General features: G+C 48.0%; 1 protein-coding gene across 1 annotated transcript in view; it reads left to right on the plus strand.

Annotated features, from left to right (window-relative positions):
* gpr139 (G protein-coupled receptor 139) overlaps positions 1 to 22,468 on the plus strand; it is a gene marked incomplete at both ends in the record, with an annotated part of 23,268 nt that continues 800 nt past the window's right edge. Inside the window, 2 exons of the mRNA XM_083650151.1 lie at positions 1 to 148; positions 22,274 to 22,468. The exon at positions 22,274 to 22,468 is cut by the window's right edge and continues 800 nt beyond it. Coding sequence (XP_083506277.1) covers positions 1 to 148; positions 22,274 to 22,468 — 343 coding nt within the window. The remainder of the gene's footprint in view (positions 149 to 22,273) is intronic.

Consider the following 22,468-nt stretch of genomic DNA (forward strand, 5'->3'; position numbering starts at 1 on the left):
ATGGAGCACAGCCACATCTTCCCTGTCCTGTCCCCCAACGGCAGCACCTGGAGCCCGGGGCAGCAACCACCTGAGGTGGCCCAGGGATGCCCCCTCGGACCACTGCCGGTCATCTACTACAGCCTCCTGCTCTGTCTCGGCCTGCCGGGTAAGACACAAACTGGTGTCTGTGTACATTGTGTGTGACTAATCATTAACATCCGTGTCTGTGTCAGTGTTACATGTGCGATGTGTTTGATTAAGCGCGCATCGGTGCCTCGCGTCGGTTTCCGCTTTGGCATGTTGATTTGTTGTCGTGCACTCCTCCTCTGCGTGTCGGAGTGGATGTGTGCCACGCACAGCTGCTCCAGACTGTCGCTCTCTTTGCGCACATACTGTCGATGTGTCATGCTGACCTTGTAGCAGACCGTCTCTTCATCTTCACTTGGTGTGTGCAGCCTTGTGCACTTGTGTCTAAGTCTGCGCCTCACTTGTGTCTAAGTCTGCGCCTCACTTGTGTCTAAGTCTGCGCCTCACTTGTGTCTAAGTCTGCGCCTCACTTGTGTCTAAGTCTGCGCCTCACTTGTGTCCAAGTCTGCGCCTCACTGTCTGTCTGAGTTTGTTTGCGGATCCGTTTGTAAATATGAAGCTCCAGAGAAATGACAGTGACTGTATCTACAGTGCATCACAAAGAAAATACAGTTTTAACCCCAGTTCGTTCTCCAAAATATCCCGCAGCTTGGATTTGATTTCTTGTCACAAAATAAGAGAATGTAAAGGCTTGGACTGTATTTCTCTCTTTATTACGTTGTTATTATTATTATTATTATTATTATTATTATTATTATTATTATTATTATTGTTGTTGTTGTTGTTGTTGTTATTATTCATCTGGATTTGGTATGTGTATGTGATGGATGGGATGAGTGAGTCAGACTTCACCTCAGGGACAAGTGCGTGTGTTATACGGCTCCTGACTCGCTGAATTAATGAGGCGCTTCCTTGTTGTGTCTTTGCCACTGACTGATTTTAGTCCATCCACAGTCATTGTCAGCCCCATTTACCCACCTCTGTCCCACTGTGTGATCCATTGGTACTGACCCAGTCCCACACAGGGAAGCAAAGTGGTGCGCGTGTGTGCACTGTGTGTGTGTGTGTGTGTGTGTGTGTGTGTGTGTGTGTGTGAGCGTGTGTGTGCGTGTGTGTGTGTGTGTGTGTGTGTGTGTGTGTGTGTGAGAGAGACAGAGAGACAGAGAGAGAGAGAGAGACAGAGAGAGGCAGACAGAGAGAGAGACCCATAGAGAGAAAACGTGGAGGTCAGATGAAAGAGAAAAGTGTTGATGCCGAATCAGAGATCGGGGTTCAGATGTGCAAAGCCCCTCCGGGCAGCCAGAGCCACATCCACTCTGCTTTGCTTTGGCCTTCACCAAAATGTCTCCTCATCCTGCGCTCTGACTAAAGGATGCAACAATATGCACAAAATAAAGCCTTCTTCGAACGCATTGTGAAGGTGTGATTTGGTCCACAATGAGAGAATCACTTTGACATCATAGTGGTGCGAGTGATGCATATTACATTTGATGAACACAATGGGTGAATTACAGCACGCTGTTTTGTCCTAATGCTAAATAATACAACTCAATAGATGTGCTTCAGCCCTGCTTCAGCCCTGGAGCACTTTCCTCCGTTAAAGAGTGGGAGTGAGATGTTATCAACAGCGTAAGCTGTTCTGCTTCCAAATCAAATCTGCAATGCAAAGTGATAGAAGAGTATTTCGTATGCCAAGACTGCAGCTGCTGCACTGTCTTCTTTGCTGGCTTGTAAAAGTAAAAGTCTTTTTTTTGCGATCAACCTCTCGGGCCAATCGTTTCTCTCTCGGACGGCAAATCTAGCCGGGCGCAATCAATTCTGTCTGCTGTCATTTAAAGTTCTCCGGGATGGGCGGAGTTTGATTTGATTGTAACCGCTGAGTCGTCTCCACAAATGCGATTGAGCTTGTTTGTTTAATCACCATGGTAACGGGCCGGCGACCTGAGATTGTAATGGAATCTTACAATAATTGTCTCAATGAATGGCTGGACGCGAGTGCGGTCGGTGGGCTGATCGTTTGCAGTAGCAAGTTGAACTTATTTAATCATGATGACATTATGACCATATCCCAGCCAACCTGAGCCATGAGCATGCATGTTTCATGAGCTCTGCATGTGTGACCAGCAGCAGCCTGACCTTTACAGACCCGCACGTATTTGACACCCTGTATAGATCGTTACCTTCATTAACAACCCAACGTTTCATTAGTTAAGAGCAATAGGGCTTCATGGACAAGTCATCATGTCTGCAGGTTACTCACAGGATCATGTGTGCAGGTTACTCACAGGATCATGTGTGCAGGTTACTCACAGGATCATGCCTGCAGGTTACTCACAGGATCATGTCTGCAGGTTACTCACAGGATCATGTCTGCAGGTTACTCACAGGATCATGTCTGCAGGTTACTCACAGGATCATGTCTGCAGGTTACTCACAGGATCATGTCAGGTTACTCACAGGATCATGTCAGGTTACTCACAGGATCATGTCAGGTTACTCACAGGATCATGTGTGCAGGTTAATCACAGGATCACGTCTGCAGGTTACTCACAGGATCATGTCTGCAGGTTACTCACAGGATCACGTCTGCAGGTTACTCACAGGATCATGTCAGGTTACTCACAGGATCATGTCAGGTTACTCACAGGATCATGTCAGGTTACTCACAGGATCACGTCTGCAGGTTACTCACAGGATCATGTCAGGTTACTCACAGGATCATGTCAGGTTACTCACAGGATCATGTCAGGTTACTCACAGGATCATGTCAGGTTACTCACAGGATCATGTGTGCAGGTTACTCACAGGATCATGTCAGGTTACTCACAGGATCATGTCAGGTTACTCACAGGATCATGTCAGGTTACTCACAGGATCATGTCTGCAGGTTACTCACAGGATCATGTCAGGTTACTCACAGGATCATGCCTGCAGGTTACTCACAGGATCATACCTGCAGGTTACTCACAGGATCATGTCAGGTTACTCACAGGATCATGTGTGCAGGTTACTCACAGGATCATGTCAGGTTACTCACAGGATCATGTCTGCAGGTTACTCACAGGATCACGTCTGCAGGTTACTCACAGGATCATGTCTGCAGGTTACTCACAGGATCATGTCTGCAGGTTACTCACAGGATCATGTCAGGTTACTCACAGGATCACGTCTGCAGGTTACTCACAGGATCATGTCAGGTTACTCACAGGATCATGTCAGGTTACTCACAGGATCATGTCAGGTTACTCAGAGGATCATGTCTGCAGGTTACTCACAGGATCATGTCAGGTTACTCACAGGATAATGTGTGCAGGTTACTCACAGGATCATGTCAGGTTACTCACAGGATCATGTCAGGTTACTCACAGGATCATGTCAGGTTACTCACAGGATCATGTCAGGTTACTCACAGGATCATGTCAGGTTACTCAGAGGATCATGTCTGCAGGTTACTCACAGGATCATGTCAGGTTACTCACAGGATAATGTGTGCAGGTTACTCACAGGATCATGTCAGGTTACTCACAGGATAATGTGTGCAGGTTACTCACAGGATCATGTCAGGTTACTCACAGGATCATGTCAGGTTACTCACAGGATAATGTGTGCAGGTTACTCACAGGATCATGTCAGGTTACTCACAGGATCATGTCAGGTTACTCACAGGATAATGTGTGCAGGTTACTCACAGGATCATGTCAGGTTACTCACAGGATCATGTGTGCAGGTTACTCACAGGATCATGTGTGCAGGTTACTCACAGGATCATGTCAGGTTACTCACAGGATCATGTCAGGTTACTCACAGGATCATGTCTGCAGGTTACTCACAGGATCATGTCAGGTTACTCACAGGATCATGTCAGGTTACTCACAGGATCATGTCTGCAGGTTACTCACAGGATCATGTCTGCAGGTTACTCACAGGATCATGTGTGCAGGTTACTCACAGGATCATGTCTGCAGGTTACTCACAGGATCATGTGTGCAGGTTACTCACAGGATCATGTCAGGTTACTCACAGGATCATGTCAGGTTACTCACAGGATCATGTCTGCAGGTTACTCACAGGATCATGTCTGCAGGTTACTCACAGGATCATGTCTGCAGGTTCCTCACAGGATCTGACCTCTGAAAAGGCAGGCTGAGAAAGGGATCGAAAACATCTAGAGTGTGGATTTGAGGCTGAAGGGGAAGACAGTGATGAGGAAACAGGTCGAGTGGTGGGGAATGATTGTTACTGGCTGACCCGGTGAAATGTTAAGCAGCTCCAGGAGAATGGGATGGATATAGGGAGAGAGTGGAGTGCGACGAGCAACACACGGACACACAGAGGGAGAGTTAAGAGAGCGAGAGAGATCGGAGCCTATAGAGAGAGAAAGAGAGAGGGATTAATAATGGCAGAGTCGGTGAAGTAGCACCCTGAGCGGGCGAGCGAGCCACAGACGATGGAGCGCAGACGAATTGCCACATTTTTAATTAATCGCTCTCTCTCTCTCTCTCTCTCTCTCTCTCTCTCTCTTTATCTCTCTACTCACTATGCCAAACTGCTTGGGACAGAATAGCCATGTGCTAGAAACAGCATAATAGCATTGCATCTAAAAAAAAAAATAATAATCTTTGAGGAGTCAATTCTTTGCTTTACTCCTTGACACAGTGGAATTACAAGAATAGTGTGTGGTCTTTATACTGAACAGTCGGTCTCAGAGACACATACTGTAAATGGTGCACCTCCCATTGGAGACACACAGGGTGTGTTGAGGGACAACAGGAAACAACATTCACAAGCGCAAATACTTTGAAGCCCACCGCGCAGTGGTGTGGCCATTCAGGCTTATGGCACTTTAGGCAATGTTTTGGGGGTACCTCAACAACACAGATAATAGTTTTCAACAAGGAGAATTGACCGACCCCTAAAACCCACCCACATCCCCCCCAGCCACTCCCACTACCCACTACCCACCCCTCAAACCCCAAATCTACAACCTGCCTATCCCTAGCTATGGCCTTTTTTCCCTAGCCCCACCCCTTCCATCACCACGCCCCCCTCCCACCACTCACATACACCTAGCCACTCCCTCTACCCACCCCTCCATTCCCGACTCTCTATGACCTTCCTATCCCTAGCTACAGCCCCTATTCCCTAGCTCCGCCCCTTTACCGACACCCCCTCCCAGCACCCATATTTCCCTAGCCACTCCGCCTACCCATCCCTTGAACTCTCCAGTCTAGTACGCGGAACTTGCGCGCATGCGCCGCGCAGCGCACCTCCGCGCAGAAGGCGCTTAAAGTGTCCACCCACAGAGCGCAGCTTACTTCTCTTTCTCTGCGCGCTCTGCTCGTCCACTATATATTTTGCCCCAGTGTCTATTGTCTTCGTTGTAAGTAAATAACGACATAAATATATCAAGTAATATATTAGGGATAACTGTTATGGCTACCTTCGGCATTATAAAATGCAATTGCATCATATTTACAGTATGTCTGTTCTCCTCCCGTTTTCCCAGTGCGTGCTGTTGTAGAGAGAAGGCGAGTCCTAGCTCTCTACTTGTTGCTCCGCAGGCAACGAGCCCCTAGTCGGATCCGCTCCCCCTCTCCAACTGCTCTCTCTCTTTTCACACTTCCAAAGGGGCAATCAACAACGTAAATAAACATTATTTTACTTTGAAATTGGTTTTATTTGACGAATGTCCGGTTTCGAGTTCCTGTCTGCCCTGATCTGATCTGTTCAGCTTAACAGAGTCGCTCACGGGCACAGAAGGTCCGCACTCAAAAACATAAACCGAGGCTATCCTGCGCGCCCTTAGCGTCCGCGGTGCTGCGCGCTGTGCGCAATTCGGTGTGGACTGACAGATCTGTTAACATGGTGTCCTAATGAAAACTGGCTGCGCACAAGGTCGCGCCGCGCAGCTTACAGTATGTGCAGGAGACGCTTGCGGTGTGTTTTCAGGGTTACGCTACAGGCATAGCCTGTGACGTCACGTTGAAGGCTGGGTTTACCCAGGCTATGCTATCCCTAGCTACGGCCCCTTGTCCCTAGCAACGCCCCCTTCACCAAACATCCACGAGTGAGTGAGTGAGTGAGTGAGTGAGTTGAGTGAGTGAGTGTGCTGACTTTTGCATGTTCTGACCCTGGCCTGGCCTGCTGCCAGCGCCGTGGGAAAAAGATGATGTGTTTTGGAACACCAACAAATTGAGTGCTCTGGAGAAGGAAAAAAAATAACTCTGACAAAGGAAAAATGGGAAACATCTTTCCCTCTAAAATGTGATACGCTTTGACTCTTCTCCACCTCCTCTGCAGTACAGTACATTTATGGTTGAATAGGGGTGCCAGAAGAGGCAAACTGGTCTTCCCAAATGCTGCAAAGACAAAATACAGATTTTGTAAGCATGCAGTTCATTTGCTTCATCAACACAGAGTCTCAACACATAATCATGCTTTTACAAAACACTCCTCTAGCACTGTATTGGTCTATTGGTTGATTTTAATATCATACTGTATAGCTGATTATTACCATACGTTGCATGTATTGATGTCTATATGAAATGCCCACTCACACACATCTCCTCATACATTTGTTGTCCTCCAATGCCTCACTGTATGGATGCAAATGCAATGTTTGCTTACAAATGCTGGCGAGATGATGACTGCAACTGGTCACTATACTGTTTAATTTGTAGAGGAGCCATTAACGATGACGCCTGTTCAGTGTGATAACTCACACAGTGAATTTGCTCATTGTGGCAGCGGAATCTTCCACGTGTCGATGTCTACGTGCTCAACAGCGCCATCCACCTGTGCATGTGTGAGCCTGCATGTGCGAGTAACGTGTAGCATAGCATGTCTGTGCATGTGTGAGCCTGCATGTGCGAGTAACGTGTAGCATAGCATGTCTGTGCATGTGAGCACTGCATGTGCGGGTTCGTGCTTTGTGCTCCTGGAAACATTTCGTGGTGTAACTGTGTGTGACGTTACCACCCAACAGTCTGCCAGGGCGACAGCATCTCCCTCCACGCCCCCTGTGCACCATCCTGAGGGGAGAGGGTCAGCCATGCTCAGTGCTAAATACCCCCTCGCCCATGCCGCTGTATGGACCAGGTGTCAGCTGCCATTTTATGAAGAAATGGGACCCATTTTATTATTAATAATAATAATAATAATAATAATAATAATAATAATAATAATAATAATAATAATGAGTGTGTGTGTGTGTGTGTGTGTGTGTGTGTGTGTGTGTGTGTGTGTGTGTGTGTGTGTGTGTGTGTGTGTATTGGGGAGAAATTAACTCATCCACCACCGATGTGTACTGTAGCAACCACCTGGGTGATGCACTGCAGCCAGTTTGTGGCAGAACGCTGAGCACACATCAGCCTATCACGGTAGAGAGTTACACATCAGCCTATCACGGTAGAGAGTTACACATCAGCCTATCACGGTAGAGAGTTACACATCAGCCTATCACGGTAGAGAGTTGAGGACTGAATGAGCCAAATAGATATTGAGGGATGATTACAGTAGTTGGCCATGATGGAAAGAAGGCCCTGTGTGGGAATTTGAAGAGTGCCGATGGGATCTTTATTGACCACAGAGAGTCAGGACCTCGGTTTAACGTCTCTTCCGATGGTGCTCACTCTCACAGGACAGAGTCCCTGTCTCTGCCCTGGGGCATTGGAGATATTATTCATGAGACCAGAGGGAAGAGCCCAGCTCCTACTGGTCCTCCAACACCACTTCCAGCATCTAACCACAGTCAGACCTGCTTAGCTTCCCCAACAAGCCACCGAAGTAACACGGGTTTGGACTCTTGACTGAGTGCCAGTCTGTACCTGGGATAGGGCATGTATGGTGGGGTTGGTAATAATTTAGATACTATCAATACGATGATTTAGACTGAATGAAGAGGAAAGAATGGGAAGGTTTGTGAAGGGCATCCAATGAGCAAAGGGAAGTTGATGCACCTGTGAAGGGGAAAGAGAGGAGAGGGTGCAGTGGAGAGGTGGACAGAGGAGAGGCTGCAGTGGAGAGATGGACAGAGGAGAGGGTGCAGTGGAGAGATGGACAGAGGAGAGGCTGCAGTGGAGAGATGGACAGAGGAGAGGGTGCAGTGGAGAGATGGACAGAGGAGAGGCTGCAGTGGAGAGGTGGACAGAGGAGAGGGTGCAGTGGAGAGGGGGACAGAGGAGAGGGTGCAGTGGAGAGATGGACAGAGGAGAGGCTGCAGTGGAGAGGTGGACAGAGGAGAGGGTGCAGTGGAGAGATGGACAGAGGAGAGGGTGCAGTGGAGAGATGGACAGAGGAGAGGGTGCAGTGGAGAGATGGACAGAGGAGAGGCTGCAGTGGAGAGGTGGACAGAGGAGAGGGTGGAGTCGAGAGATGGACAGAGGAGAGACTGCAGTGGAGAGATGGACAGAGGAGAGACTGCAGTGGAGAGATGGACAGAGGAGAGGGTGCAGTGGAGAGATGGACAGAGGAGAGACTGCAGTGGAGAGATGGACAGAGGAGAGGGTGGAGTGGAGAGATGGACAGAGGAGAGGCTGCAGTGGAGAGATGGACAGAGGAGAGGGTGCAGTGGAGAGATGGACAGAGGAGAGGGTGGAGTGGAGAGATGGACAGAGGAGAGGCTGCAGTGGAGAGATGGACAGAGGAGAGGGTGGAGTGGAGAGATGGACAGAGGAGAGGCTGCAGTGGAGAGATGGACAGAGGAGAGGGTGCAGTGGAGAGATGGACAGAGGAGAGGGTGGAGTGGAGAGATGGACAGAGGAGAGGCTGCAGTGGAGAGATGGACAGAGGAGAGGCTGCAGTGGAGAGATGGACAGAGGAGAGGCTGCAGTGGAGAGATGGACAGAGGAGAGGGTGCAGTGGAGAGGTGGACAGAGGAGAGGGTGCAGTGGAGAGATGGACAGAGGAGAGGCTGCAGTGGAGAGGTGGACAGAGGAGAGGCTGCAGTGGAGAGATGGACAGAGGAGAGGCTGCAGTGGAGAGATGGACAGAGGAGAGGGTGCAGTGGAGAGGTGGACAGAGGAGAGGGTGCAGTGGAGAGATGGACAGAGGAGAGGCTGCAGTGGAGAGGTGGACAGAGGAGAGGCTGCAGTGGAGAGATGGACAGAGGAGAGGCTGCAGTGGAGAGATGGACAGAGGAGAGGGTGCAGTGGAGAGGTGGACAGAGGAGAGGGTAAAGTGGAGAGATGGACAGAGGAGAGGCTGCAGTGGAGAGATGGACAGAGGAGAGGGTGCAGTGGAGAGGTGGACAGAGGAGAGGGTGCAGTGGAGAGATGGACAGAGGAGAGGCTGCAGTGGAGAGGTGGACAGAGGAGAGGCTGCAGTGGAGAGATGGACAGAGGAGAGGCTGCAGTGGAGAGATGGACAGAGGAGAGGGTGCAGTGGAGAGATGGACAGAGGAGAGGGTGCAGTGGAGAGATGGACAGAGGAGAGGGTAAAGTGGAGAGGTGGACAGAGGAGAGGGTGCAGTGGAGAGATGGACAGATGCAGAAAAGAGGATGAATTCAGTGAAATCGTATGGAGGGAGGATGGATGTGCAGGATGCTTTGGTCTGCTTTGTCTCTAGTCCACAACTGGGAAGAGGGGGGAGGGAGGGAGAGAGAGAGAGAGAGGCAGGGAGCATGTGGGCCTGTCATCATGGGGGAGAGAGGGGAGGGGGCCTGTCATGGGGGAGAGAGGGGAGGGGGCCTGTCATGGGAGAGAGAGGGGAGGGGGCCTGTCATGGGGGAGAGAGGGGAGGGGGCCTGTCATGGGGGAGACAAGCCAGAGAGGGCGCAGGAGGACAGAGGACGGAGCTGCAATAAATCACATGGTGCAAAATGACAGAGCTGACTTTGTTTGACCAGTTGACAGCATGAAAGCATCAAGACGGCTGAAAACGCCGCGTCCACTTGGCACCTCCCAGTCAAATAGCCAGTGTTTACATGTTGTTCTGTGTTCATCATACAACAGTCATCTATCAATATTACCACAGCCTAATTATAGTGCCATTATCTGGACGATGTAATCTTGCACCTCCCTCCTCAATCTCCATCCTTCTCCCGTTGTCCTTTGCCCATCTCTCTCTCTCCGTCTTTCCTGACATTCCTCTCGTCTATCATCTCCTCCCTATCACTCAAGCCACTCCCCTTTTTCTTTTTTCTCTTCTGGAGCGGGAACCTCATAAAACAGTGATTGTAGAAGGTACAAGGGCACATTACCTATTGTTTATGAAGCTATTAAACGTGATAAACTGAGTTTGCCTCGTTTTGCAATGCCACACCAGTGGCGGCAATAATAGCCTGGATGTGAGGACAGTCATCTCGACCATTGGATAGGTGTAAGGTGAGCACCGGGCGGGCAGGCTGCGGAGCAGACGGCTGCAGAGCACTGCAGTACCGTCAATATCATTAGCAGCAAACATGGGCCCTTCTCTTCCAAGAAACGTGTCCATATATGTCTCCATTCTCTTCCATGAGCTCGTTACTTCCAAGTTCCAAGAAATATCCTCGTTCTTCCTGAATCTCCTCTCTCCAAATGACGCGTGTCGTCGTGTTTGTCTTTTTGCCTCTCCTCCCCCCTTAACACTCAGATCTGGGATCCGCTCCCCCGAGGCTGTGGTGACGAGCGAGATGTGAAAGCTTATCCACGCAGTAAAGGCTGTGTTATTTAATTATCACATTTGTATCACCTCACCAGCTTGACATTGGATATAAATGGATAGCGACGCAAGGGAAGGCTTTACACGCTTGTCAGATTAAACATCTTACCTCGTGATAATATCAGAGTTTCAAAGTATTGTTTGAGCTGAATTCGGGATCGAGGAAAACATATCACTGAAACTTAACGTGATCATCTCGAGGATTTCCATTTCGTTCTCTTTGGCAACACCTATAGCAATGAGCGGCCATTTGCAGTCGAGATCCAAACTGTTACATGCTGTTAGTCAGTTCGGCCATAGTAACACCCGCCGCAATGTTAGAGAGTAGACTAGACTTAAGGTGACCAGATGTCCCCGATTTTCGGGGACAGTCCCCGTTTTTTTGGTGACCTGTTTTCCCGGCTGGAGCTGTCCCCGAAAATGTCCCCGATTTTCTACTGGCGTCTGCGGCCGATATTACTCGAGCTCTAGCGGGCTCATTCTTAAATCTAGAGTGAAGATACTTATAGGCTATGAAACTGTAAGGCCTACAGCATCCATTGGGACCAACAATGCTTGACCTCTCACCTCAAGATATCTGAATGAGAATGGATTCTATGAGTACCCACGAGTCTCCCCTTTACAGACAGTGTCCACTGGTCAACCACTCAAGCAGAAAGGTTGCAGGAGGCTTACGGGCGGGTTAAAAGCATATCACAGCATCGCATGTCTATGTAGCCCATTGATCCAGACATCCAAAAGTGTTCACATGTTCTGCTGCTGCTCTTTCAGGAAATCTTGAACAATGAAAAAGCACTTAGGCTACACCGAGAATACTTTTTGAGATCTGAGGCTATTCATAAAACATTTGGCGGTGTAGAACGACCAGGCCTAATGCTGCTGGAGAACACAGTGACATTCTGTAAAGGGGCACAGTGAATGAATTGTGTTGTGTGTGTGTGTGGTGTGTGTGTGTGTGTGTGTGTGTGTGTGTGTGTGTGTGTGTGTGTGTGTGTGTGTGTGTGTGTGTGAGTGTGTGTGTGTGTGTGTGTGTGTGTGTGTGTCTGTGTGTCTGTGTGTGTGTGTGTGTGTGTGTGTGTGTGTGTGTGTGTGTGTGTGTGTGTGTGGTGTGTGTGTGTGTGTGTGTGTGTGTGTGTGTGTGTGTGTGTGTGTGTGTGTGTGTGTGTGTGTGTGTGTGTGTGTGTGTGGTGTGTGTGTGTGTGTGTGTGTGTGTGGGGGGGATTAAACTGGAATCATCCCCCTTTCTTATTTCATAGGTAATAACAGCGGATATTTTAATAATATATTTGATTGCCGGACTGGAAATGTCCCTGATTTTCACTTGAGAAATCTGGTCACCTTACGACTAGTTATCATACAGTATTTCACTCAAGAGTTTTCGAGAACCTACAGTAACGTTAGTTACTTTGTAACAGTATTTGAAGAGCAAGTCTTTTGCGTTAGCTCCGCCTACTCTCTCTGGGGTGTCTCCACAGACACCCAGTTCATAAATGTTGCAATACTGAAGAAAACGCAAAGGCTTCCATCAGTGGGCGATACTGATAGGCTCAAACACTAACTCAGTCTGCGATAGACAGTGGCTTAACACACATTTATTCATATGAAAATCTTTGAGATCAGCATGATTTGGTGGTGGAGTTTGATGAACAGGTCTGTGTTTAATATATGGTCTATCTAGCTGGGATGTGCTCCTTGGTCCTTTCAGGGAATTAAGGACTCGTCCTGCTCTATGTCCAATCTGACACTTTGAGAAGACAGGGGGGAAATGGTTGTCATCAGGAACAAAGTGCCTGTGACCTTTGAAGCAAGCTTTGATATTCATCCCTCTTTGTCTCCCGCCTCTTCCCTTCCTCCCTCTCTCTCCTCTCTACCTCTCTCCTCTCTACCTCTCTCTCCCTCTTTCTCCTCTCTCCCTCTCTCTCCCTCTCTCTCTTCTCTCTCTCTCTCTCCTCTCTACCTCTCTCTCTCCCTCTCTCTTCTCTCCCTCTCTCTCCCTCTCTCTCTTCTCTCCCTCTCTCTCCCTCTCTCTCTTCTCTACCTCTCTCTCCTCTCTCCCTCTCTCTCCTCTCTCTGTCTCTCCTCTACCTCTCTCTCCCCCTCTCTCTCCTCTCTCCTCTCTCTCCTCTCTCCCTCTCTCTCTCTTCTCTACCTCTCTCCTCTCGCTCTCTCTCTTCTCTCCCTCTCTCTCCTCTCTCCCTCTCTACCTTTCTCTCTCTCCTCTCTACCTCTCTCTCCTCTCTACCTCTCTCTCTGCACTCTCCTCTCTACCTTTCTCTCTCTCCTCTCTACCTCTCTCCTCTCTCTCTCCCTCCTCTCTACCTCTCTCTCCTCTCTACCTCTCTCTCTGCACTCTCCACTCTACCTTTCTCTCTCTCCTCTCTACCGCTCTCCTCTCTCTCTCTCCTCTCTCCCTCCTCTCTCCCACTCTCTCTCTCCTCTCTACCTCTCTCTCTCATCCTGTCATTCCATCTAATCCTCTCCTCCCTTCCCTTCCCTCTCAATCACCTGCTCACTTTTTAACTCTGACCTTCCTTAAACCACATACTTTATTTCACTCCCCCCCCCCCAACCTGTCTATGTCGTCTTCATCCCTCTCCATCGCTCTTCCCCGCTCTCATTTTCTCCTTGAGTCTCATTAGCCAGAGCCCCAGGATAAGCTGTCAAAGTCCAACTTCAATTTTCCTGCAAATTAAAGGAAAAAAAACTAATTGCAATTCTCTCTGTCATTCCCGTGTATTTCTATTTTTTCCCCTCCCGGTCTTGTCTGTGTGATAGGAGGCACGGGATGGACTGTGGGGGGGGGGAGGCAGCTGCATCTCATGTGTTTTCCCAACTGCTCTGGAGGGGTTTAAAGCTGCGCCGTGCGGTTTGTCTGAGGAACACGTCGCTTTAGCGGTGGGATGAGTCAGCCTCGTTACACCTCGGGGAGCGCGCTGCTTTCTAAACAACGTCAATGGCCCTGTCCCTCGTTAGATTAGAGGAGCAGCGGGGGAGCCCGGGCACAAAGCGCTCGCACACAAAGAGACAGGAGGGTCACGGAGGCAAACGCACACCACATACACTCTCCAACACGTATGAACAGACGCAGGCATGCCCCGGCGCCACACACACAGCGGCAAAGAGAGAGAGAGAGAGAAACACACACACACACACACACACACACACACACACACACACACACACACACACACACACACACACACACACACACAGCGGTCTCTGTCCTACAGGTCATTCTAATTCCCTCTCTGCTGGAGACAAGCTCTCCTCTGGCTGCTTATTATTCCCCGCAAAGAGACACATTGTGTGTGTGTGTGTGTGTGTGTGTGTGTGTGTGTGTGTGTGTGTGTGTGTGTGTGTGTGTGTGTGTGTCTGTCTGTCTGTCAAGCATAGAGGGAAGAAGAGAGAGAGCAGAGAGATGAGAGAGAGCGAAGAGAGGAGAGAGAGAACATAACAAGAAGAGAAGACAGGCGAGGGAGAAGGGGAGAGAGGGAGGAAGCAAAAGACAGCGGAGAGAGAGAGAGTGAAGAGAGGGAGAAAAGAACTACCCAGCAAACAAAGAATCTAGCTCATCTACAGCCTAACCTACCCTATCCTAACCTACTCCTAACCCTAACCTTAACCCTAACTTACCCTAACCTTAGCCTGAACCACCTAGCAACCAAAGAATCTATAGAGACTAATCCTAACCTACTCTAATTTACCCTAACCTTAGCCTGAATACCTAGCAACCAACGAATCTAGACTAGAGCCTAACCTAGACTATCCTAACCTACTCTAACTTATCCTAACCTTAGCCTGAATACCTAGCAACCAAATAATCTAGAGCCTAACCTAGACTATCCTAACCTACTCTAACTTACCCTAACCTTAGCCTGAACTACCTAGCAACCAAATAATCTAGAGCCAGACTATCCTAACCTAGTAGTCACCTACTCTAACTTACCCTAACCTTAGCCTGAACTACCTAACAACCAAATAATCTAGAGCCTAACCGACACTATAACCTACTCTAATTTACCCTAACCTTAGCCTGAGCTACCTAGCAACCAAATAATCTAGAGCCAGACTATCCTAGTACTCACCTACTCTAATTTACCCTAACCCTAGCCTGAACTACCTAGCAACCAAAGAAGCTAGAGCCTAACCTAGACTATCCTAACCTACTCTAACTTACCCTAACCTTAGCCTGAATACCTACTGTAAAACCAAATAATCTAGAGCCTAACCTAGACTATCCTAACCTACTCTAATTTACCTTAACCTTAGCCTGAATACCTACTGTAAAACCAAATAATCTAGAGCCTAACCTAGACTATCCTAACCTACTCTAATTTACCCTAACCTTAGCCTGAATACCTACTGTAAAACCAAATAATCTAGAGCAGGGGTGCCCAATACGTCGATCGCGATCGACCGGTTCGATCGCGAAGGTAGTGTGGTCGATCGCGTGGCATTGAGGTGAGAAAAAAAAAAATTTTTTTTTTTTTTTTTTTTTTTTTACTGTTTTCCCACTGTTTCCACTGTTTTCCCCCTGTTTTTCCACTGTTTCCACTGTTTTTCCACTGTTTTTCCACTGTTTCCACTGTTTTTCCACTGTTTTTCCACGGTTCCACTGTTTTCCACTGTATACTCAGTGTATATATATATAAATAAATATGTTTGGTAGATCACTTTGACTTGGTCATTTTAAAAGTAGCTCCCAAGCTGAAAAAGTGTGGGCACCCCTGATCTAGAGCCTAACCTAGACTATCCTAACCTACTCTAACTTACCCTAACCTTAGCCTGAATACCTACTGTAAAACCAAATAATCTAGAGCCTAACCTAGACTATCCTAACCTACTCTAACTTACCTTAACCTTAGCCTGAATACCTACTGTAAAACCAAATAATCTAGAGCCTAACCTAGACTATCCTAACCTACTCTAATTTACCCTAACCTTAGCCTGAATACCTACTGTAAAACCAAATAATCTAGAGCCTAACCTAGACTATCCTAACCTACTCTAATTTACCCTAACCTTAGCCTGAATACCTACTGTAAAACCAAATAATCTAGAGCCTAACCTAGACTATCCTAACCTACTCTAATTTACCCTAACCTTAGCCTGAATACCTACTGTAGCAACCAAATAATCTAGAGCCTAACCTACCGACATCCCTCAGCCTGTGTGGGCAGGCGTGAGATGCAGGTGTGTCTGTTTGTATGCCTGCATGTCTGCATACGTGCCTGTCTACATATGCATCTGTGTGTGTGTGTGTGTGTGTGTGTGTGTGTGTGTGTGTGTGTGTGTGTGTGTGTGTGTGTGTGTGTGTGTGTGTGTGTGCATGAGTGTGCATGAGTGTGCATGAGTGTGCATATCTCTCCAGCTTGTCTATCCCCATTGTGGCCGAGCGGAGCCCTTTGCCACCCCGTGCCCTCAGCATGCTGAGCAGGTCCATCGCTGCTCCTCTCTCCACCGAGCAGCCCCAGAGACAAAGTAAAGACCAACAGTCAATTGAAATGAATGGGCAGCCCAATGCGAGCTGAGCCACAGCTAAATGGAAATGTCAAGCTCACAAACGGATCCCTTTTGTTTGTCTGGAGAAAGGCCTCGTCTCACTGGGGAGAGCCCGACCCAAATAATACCCAGCCAATGACAGGACAACACCGCACTATTTCCATTGCGTGTCACTCCTCTCTCTTTAGAGGGGTATGAACAGAGAGAGAGAGAGAGAGAGAGAGAGAGAGAGAGAGAGAAAGTGATGGGCAAAGATAGCAGAGAGAGAGAGAGAGAGGCGACAGATTATAGGTGTGTGGCGCGCTATTGTGTACGATTTGCTTCACTGTATATTGGATTTCCATTGGGCTGATTTTCAGTAGCTTCATGGGGCTTAGCAGCACCCTTTTCTTCATAGTAACAAACAGCAGCACTGATATCATCCCTCCACCTGGATGCATGAGTGGGTGGGTGGGTGTGGTGTGGTGTGGTGTGGTGTGGTGTGGTGTGGTGTGGGCTAGGTGAGAGGCGGCAGGTGTACACACACACACTGACAGGTGTGACGGGGTGGTGTACACACACACACTGACAGGTGTGACGGGGTGGTGTACACACACACACTGACAGGTGTGACGGGGTGGCTATACGGGAAAGGACACGTAGCAGTCAGTAGGGGGGGGAAAGATCTGCCAGAGGGACCAGACAGACAGAAAAGAGCTGGTTGAAATGAGAGATAGATAAGGAACGATATAGATCAAAATGACAAGCAGGTAGTTGAGTGGATGAGCAGTCAGCCAGAGAGGCAGCCAACCTAATAGAGAGGCAAAGTGACCGCCCACTTCCTGCTTCAACACTGTACCAGAGATTTTCATCCGCCATTTATTTTCCCATCCACATTTCGTAAAATGCGTATAAAAATAGTTTTACTGGCTCAAACCAAACGGTACAGATATATTTAGAAACAGGAGAGATTGCATAACATTTCACTGAGACCAAAACGTAAAAAAAAATGCGGGTTTAAAGAAAATGTTTTTTCGATGTTGTTTTTTTAAGTTTTGGTCCGAGTGAAATGTTCTATGGTCTCTCCCGATTATAGCGTCAGCTGAACCGTTTGGTTCGATGAAGTACAACTATTTTACAAGCATTTTACAAAATGTCTAAGGGAAAATAAATGGCGGATGAAAATCTCTGGTACGTCACTTCCTGCTTGTTAAGCAGGAAGTGACGTTCCACTTTGGCTCTCTATTCACCTTATGTTCAGACCTTACAGTGGGCCAAATTCTTCCGGGTCCGTCTAACACTTCTGGTGGTCACGGCGCCAAATATGAAAGAACGTCATGAAGAAGAGAGTTGTTTTTGTAGCGGACAGCGCAGGGTGTAAAACAAAGAACGTAGCCTACTACTTTGAGCTCGGTACACAGCAAGCAAGCGGAGTATCCACTGTTAGCCAGGTCAGATAACGTTATCGTCGACAATGACGAGCACTTTCTTGTAAAACATACCTGGACTCCAACAAAGAAAGCTTCAGATAGTTTTCTCTCCTCCGAGGCAGCGCGAGCCATTAACGTTAATAAAGACCCGCAGACGTTAACGTAATTCCCTGGAATGCGAGACTTAACGAGCCAGTTACATGGCATTGCATTCTTAGACATTGCCGTTTGCTTTTATTTGGTATGTTACATACAATTGGCTAAATTATTAGTTAATTCAGAGTTAGATGATATTGGAGCAGCGCAGCCATTTTTTATTTTATTTTATTATTATTTTTAGCCGGAAGTCGTAGGACGACCACAGAACCGGGTCAAATGGGCGTGGCTACATAAGGTGAATAGAAAGAGAAATGTTGAGGGAATTTGCAGAGGCAATGATACAGGCAGAGTATGGAAGAGTTAGTTGTGGAAGGCCGAGAATCGATAGGACAGTCAACCAGAATTCAACATGATAGCGATTTAAGTGCGTCTGTGCGAGGGTTCGACTCGCTGACCGACCACCGCGGTGGATTTCCCGGGGGGAACAGGAGAGCAATCTAGCAACCCGACATCGGCTTGTCATGTCTTGTAACCTGCATTTGACATCTCATATATTGACTATTTACAGATTGTATGTTAATGAATTCGCACATCCCTAACGATGTGTTGTGTGTGTGTGTGTGTGTGTGTGTTGTGTGTGTGTTGTGTGTGTGTGTGTGTGTGTGTGTGTGTGTGTGTGTGTGTGTGTGTGTGTGTGTGTGTGTGTGTGTGTGTGTGTGTGTGTGTGTGTGTGTGTGTGTGAGTGTGTGTGTGTGTGGTGTGTGTGTGTGTGTGTGTGTGTGTGTGTGTGTGTGTGTGTGTGGTGTGTGTGTGTGTGTGTGTGTGTGTGTGTGTGTTGTGTGTGGGTGTGTGTGTGTGTGTGTGTGTGTGTGTGTGAGAGAGAGACAGCTTAGCTGTTCATGAACATGTTTGTGTGTGTCAGTGTTTGTATGCTAGCCTGTGTTTGTCCATGTTTGTATGCACGAGCGATGAGGCTACAGTACGTGTGTCCCTGTGTTAATGTGCCGCCCGTCCCGCCAAGGACATCTCTAGTCATGATGGCTTTGTAATTTGTAATCAGCTCATAGTGCTGGAGCTGTGAAGTGTGAGGCACCACACTCCAAACTGCCATATTTAATCCAATCCCAGATCTATTACCAAAGAGAGGGGGGGGGGGGGGGGGGGGGAGAGGACCACAGCACATTCATTCCTCACCACTAGATGGCCAGTGACAGCTGCTAAGTGTATTGTTGGTGACACAGCAATGCAAATCGATGACTACGTTTACATGGACTGTAATAATCTATTGACCTAAATCTAAGATAATATTTCAATTTAGTTTACATGCAGTTGCTTATAGAATATTCCGTTCATAATCGCGTTTACAATTTAACCTGAAACTCTTTCTGTCACGTTGCTACCGTGGTCGATGGGGCATGTTTTTACCGGTGGCATCTTTTCTTTTGTATACAAGTTGCACAACATTCACCCCGTTTACACCGGTTTTTTAAATGTGAGCTGTATCTGGATAAGTTGTCTGGATGTTATCTGGATAAGGAAGAACGCATGTTAATACGAGGTGTAAACGCGTCGTGATCAGGATGTGATCGGATCTGCCTGACCACATCTGGAGGCAGTCTGGCTCACATTGTGTTCAGATATCTTTCACGCCATTTACACCTGGTTTTTAAATGCAACGATTATCCAGATAACTTATCCGGATACAGGTCACATTTAAAAACCAGGTGTAAACGGGGTGACTACTGGAAGCTAGAGCATGCGTCAAGCGGTTTTGTCCTATGTGTTGTCGCAAAATGCTGCGAAAACGCCGTTAGGACGTCGTTAAGATGTTTAGATGTCTACAATCCATTGGAATATTCCACGTCTTAATTCGAATATGGCTCGCTATGACCTCATTTGGGTTAAGGAAATCCAAAAATGCTGTTTACATAGCAGTGTCTTATTCAGAATATTGTCTTAACACCATATACTCTTTGATTGTTAGTTTAACCCATTGATACCTGATGCAGCATTTGTGAATCGTCTTAAAGGGATACACACACAAATGAGGGATATACACGCAAATGCGGCATCAGGTATCAATGGGTTAAGTGATTGATGCAGTGCAGCATGAAGTAGGAATATTTGGATACATTGGAAATATATTTGCTTACTCAAATAACTAGTGATGATAGCTTTTGAATCTCACGCCACTATGATACTTACATACAATAGTGTGTAAGTACCATACTTACTGTACACTAATCTGTCATGTGCAAAAGTGTATATTTTCTGTGGGTTTCAAAAATGATCTTTCATGCGACATCAAACACTATCTACAAGGTACACATCTACAAATCTACATGAAAACAGAATTCACATCATTAAAAACTCCATCCACATATTTATTAATTCTCTGTATTGACAATGAATTTGGACATGCCAGTAAACACTATGGAGTATCTATGGAGTTTATCCTCTAGATTTGGGACGTGCTTGTATGCTCACAAGTCTTTAATCAACCATCCAAGATCACAGGAATAACATGTAAATATGCTTACAGGGAAGGGGGGGGGTTTATAACATGTAAATGGTTACAGGGAGGGGGGGGTTTATAACATGTAAATATGGTTACAGGGAGGGGGGGGGGTTTATAACATGTAAATATGGTTACAGGGAAGGGGGGGGTTTTCAACACAGACAAAAGCAGGAATGAAGCTGTTTGAGTGCTAAGCGACAGCTGCAGAATCTGTGCTGCTCCTGTCTCATTCTGTACCAATTACACGCCATGCTTGGGTAAGAGCAGCAGTGGGCTAAATCACATCCAGGCTTTTGTGTTTACGTTCTCTTTATCACCACAAGAGAGACAGAAGTGATTTTTCCCTCCTGGTGGGCCATTCCCTGGGAGAGAGTTGCAGGTTCGAGCCCCCATGTTACCTCCGGCTCGGCCGGGCGTCCATATACAGGCACAATTGGCCGTGTCTGCGGGTTGGAACCCGGATTAAGGGTATGTGTCCTGCATGGTGGATGCACTTGACTAGTGCCTCCTCTGGTCTGTTCGGAGGTGGGGTGGGGTTGGACCGGGGAGAATAGCGTGATCCCCCCACGTGCCACGTGCTACCTCCTGCTAGTGAAACTCCTCGCCGTCGGGTGAAAAGAAGTGGCTGGCGACTGCACATGTATCGGAGGAAGCACGGTGCTAGTCTCCAACTCTCCCCAGATCAGCAGAGGGGGCGGAGCAATGACCGGCACAGCAGGGGGAATTGGCCAAGTACAATTGGGCAGGAAAGAGGGGGAAATCTGAAAAAACTTGATCAAAGAAGGTAACAGATGGGAAAGCATGAGAGAGAGAGAGAGAGAGTGGAGAGAGAGAGAGAGAGAGAGAGAGAGGGAGAAAGAGAGAGAGAGAAGGAAAGAGGCATGGAGATAGAGAGAGGGAGAAAGAGAGAGAGAGAAGGAAAGAGGCATGGAGATAGAGAGAGGGAGAAAGAGAGAGAGAGAGAGAGAGAGAGAGAGAGAGAGAGAGAGAAAGAGAAGGAAAGAGGCATGGAGATAGAGAGAGGGAGAAAGAGAGAGAGAGAGAAGGAACTGAGTGGAGGTTAGAGACAGAGAGCCGGGGGGTGTTTTCCAGGCTAAAGTAGCGCTGGCGGTAGTGAACAGGCAGCAGTGGACTGAGCAGATTACCGAGGCCGTGATGCTGCACATTGTCCCCCTGTTTTTGTTGTGGCTTTTTATTGTGTCTTTACTTTATTAGAGATAACAAATGGGCCAGAGGCTGCTGAGCTACACAGCAAGTGGAGGCAGATGAAAAGCTATGGACAGGGACAGAGATTATAGAGACAGCAGTATGGTAAATACTGTACAGGATTTGAACAGTGTGTGTGTGTGTGTGTGTGTGTGTGTGTGTGTGTGTGTGTGTGTGTGTGTGTGTGTGTGTGTGTGTGTGCGCGCGCGCGCGTGTGCGCGTGTGTGTGTGTGTGTGTGTGTGTGTGTGTGTGTGTGTGTGCGCGCGCGCGCGTGTGCGCGTGTGTGTGTGTGTGTGTGTGTGTGTGTGTGTGTGTGTGTGTGTGTGTGTGTGGAGTGCTGAAACTGAAAAAATGGAGGGGGTGGCGAAGGCTACAACCAGCATGCCCCTCGAGCCTGCTTGGTAGCTATCCATGGTTCTGAAATTGCTCACACAACGTGTGTCTTTTGTGTGTGTGTTTGTATGTAAGTGTGTGTTAGTACAGTAGTCACACTTGTGTGTTGCCTGCACTTACATGTCCTCTGCCTCTGTGCATTATACTATACAACAACATAACAGCATGCACTGTATTGTGTTATTGGCTGGATGATTGCTCCTACCTCTTTTCAATAACCTATAACAACCTACTAACACTCCCTCTGTTTCTTTGTTTCCTTCCTTGCCCGAACCTGCACCCATTCCTTTTTCCATCTCGACCTCGTCATTCTTTTTCCTTCTCCATCATTTTCCCCATGTCTGCTGTCTATCTTCTCCTTTCAATCACTCTCTCTCACCCCCCCCCCCCCCCCCCATCCCCCCCCCCCCCCGCCCCCCTGCTCCCCCCTCCTATAGCCAACATCCTGACAGTCATCATCCTCTCCCAGCTGGTGTTGCGCCGTCAGAAGTCCTCCTACAACTATCTCCTGGCGCTGGCGGCCGCCGACATCCTCGTCCTCCTCCTCATCGTCTTTGTCGACTTCCTGTTGGAGGACTTCATCCTGGCCGCGCCGCTGCCGCCGTCGCTCAACAACGCCGTGCAGGTCCTGG

The sequence above is a fragment of the Poromitra crassiceps genome (genome assembly GCF_964638095.1).
Source record: "Poromitra crassiceps genome assembly, chromosome: 13".
NCBI classification, from domain to species: Eukaryota; Metazoa; Chordata; class Actinopteri; order Beryciformes; family Melamphaidae; genus Poromitra; species Poromitra crassiceps.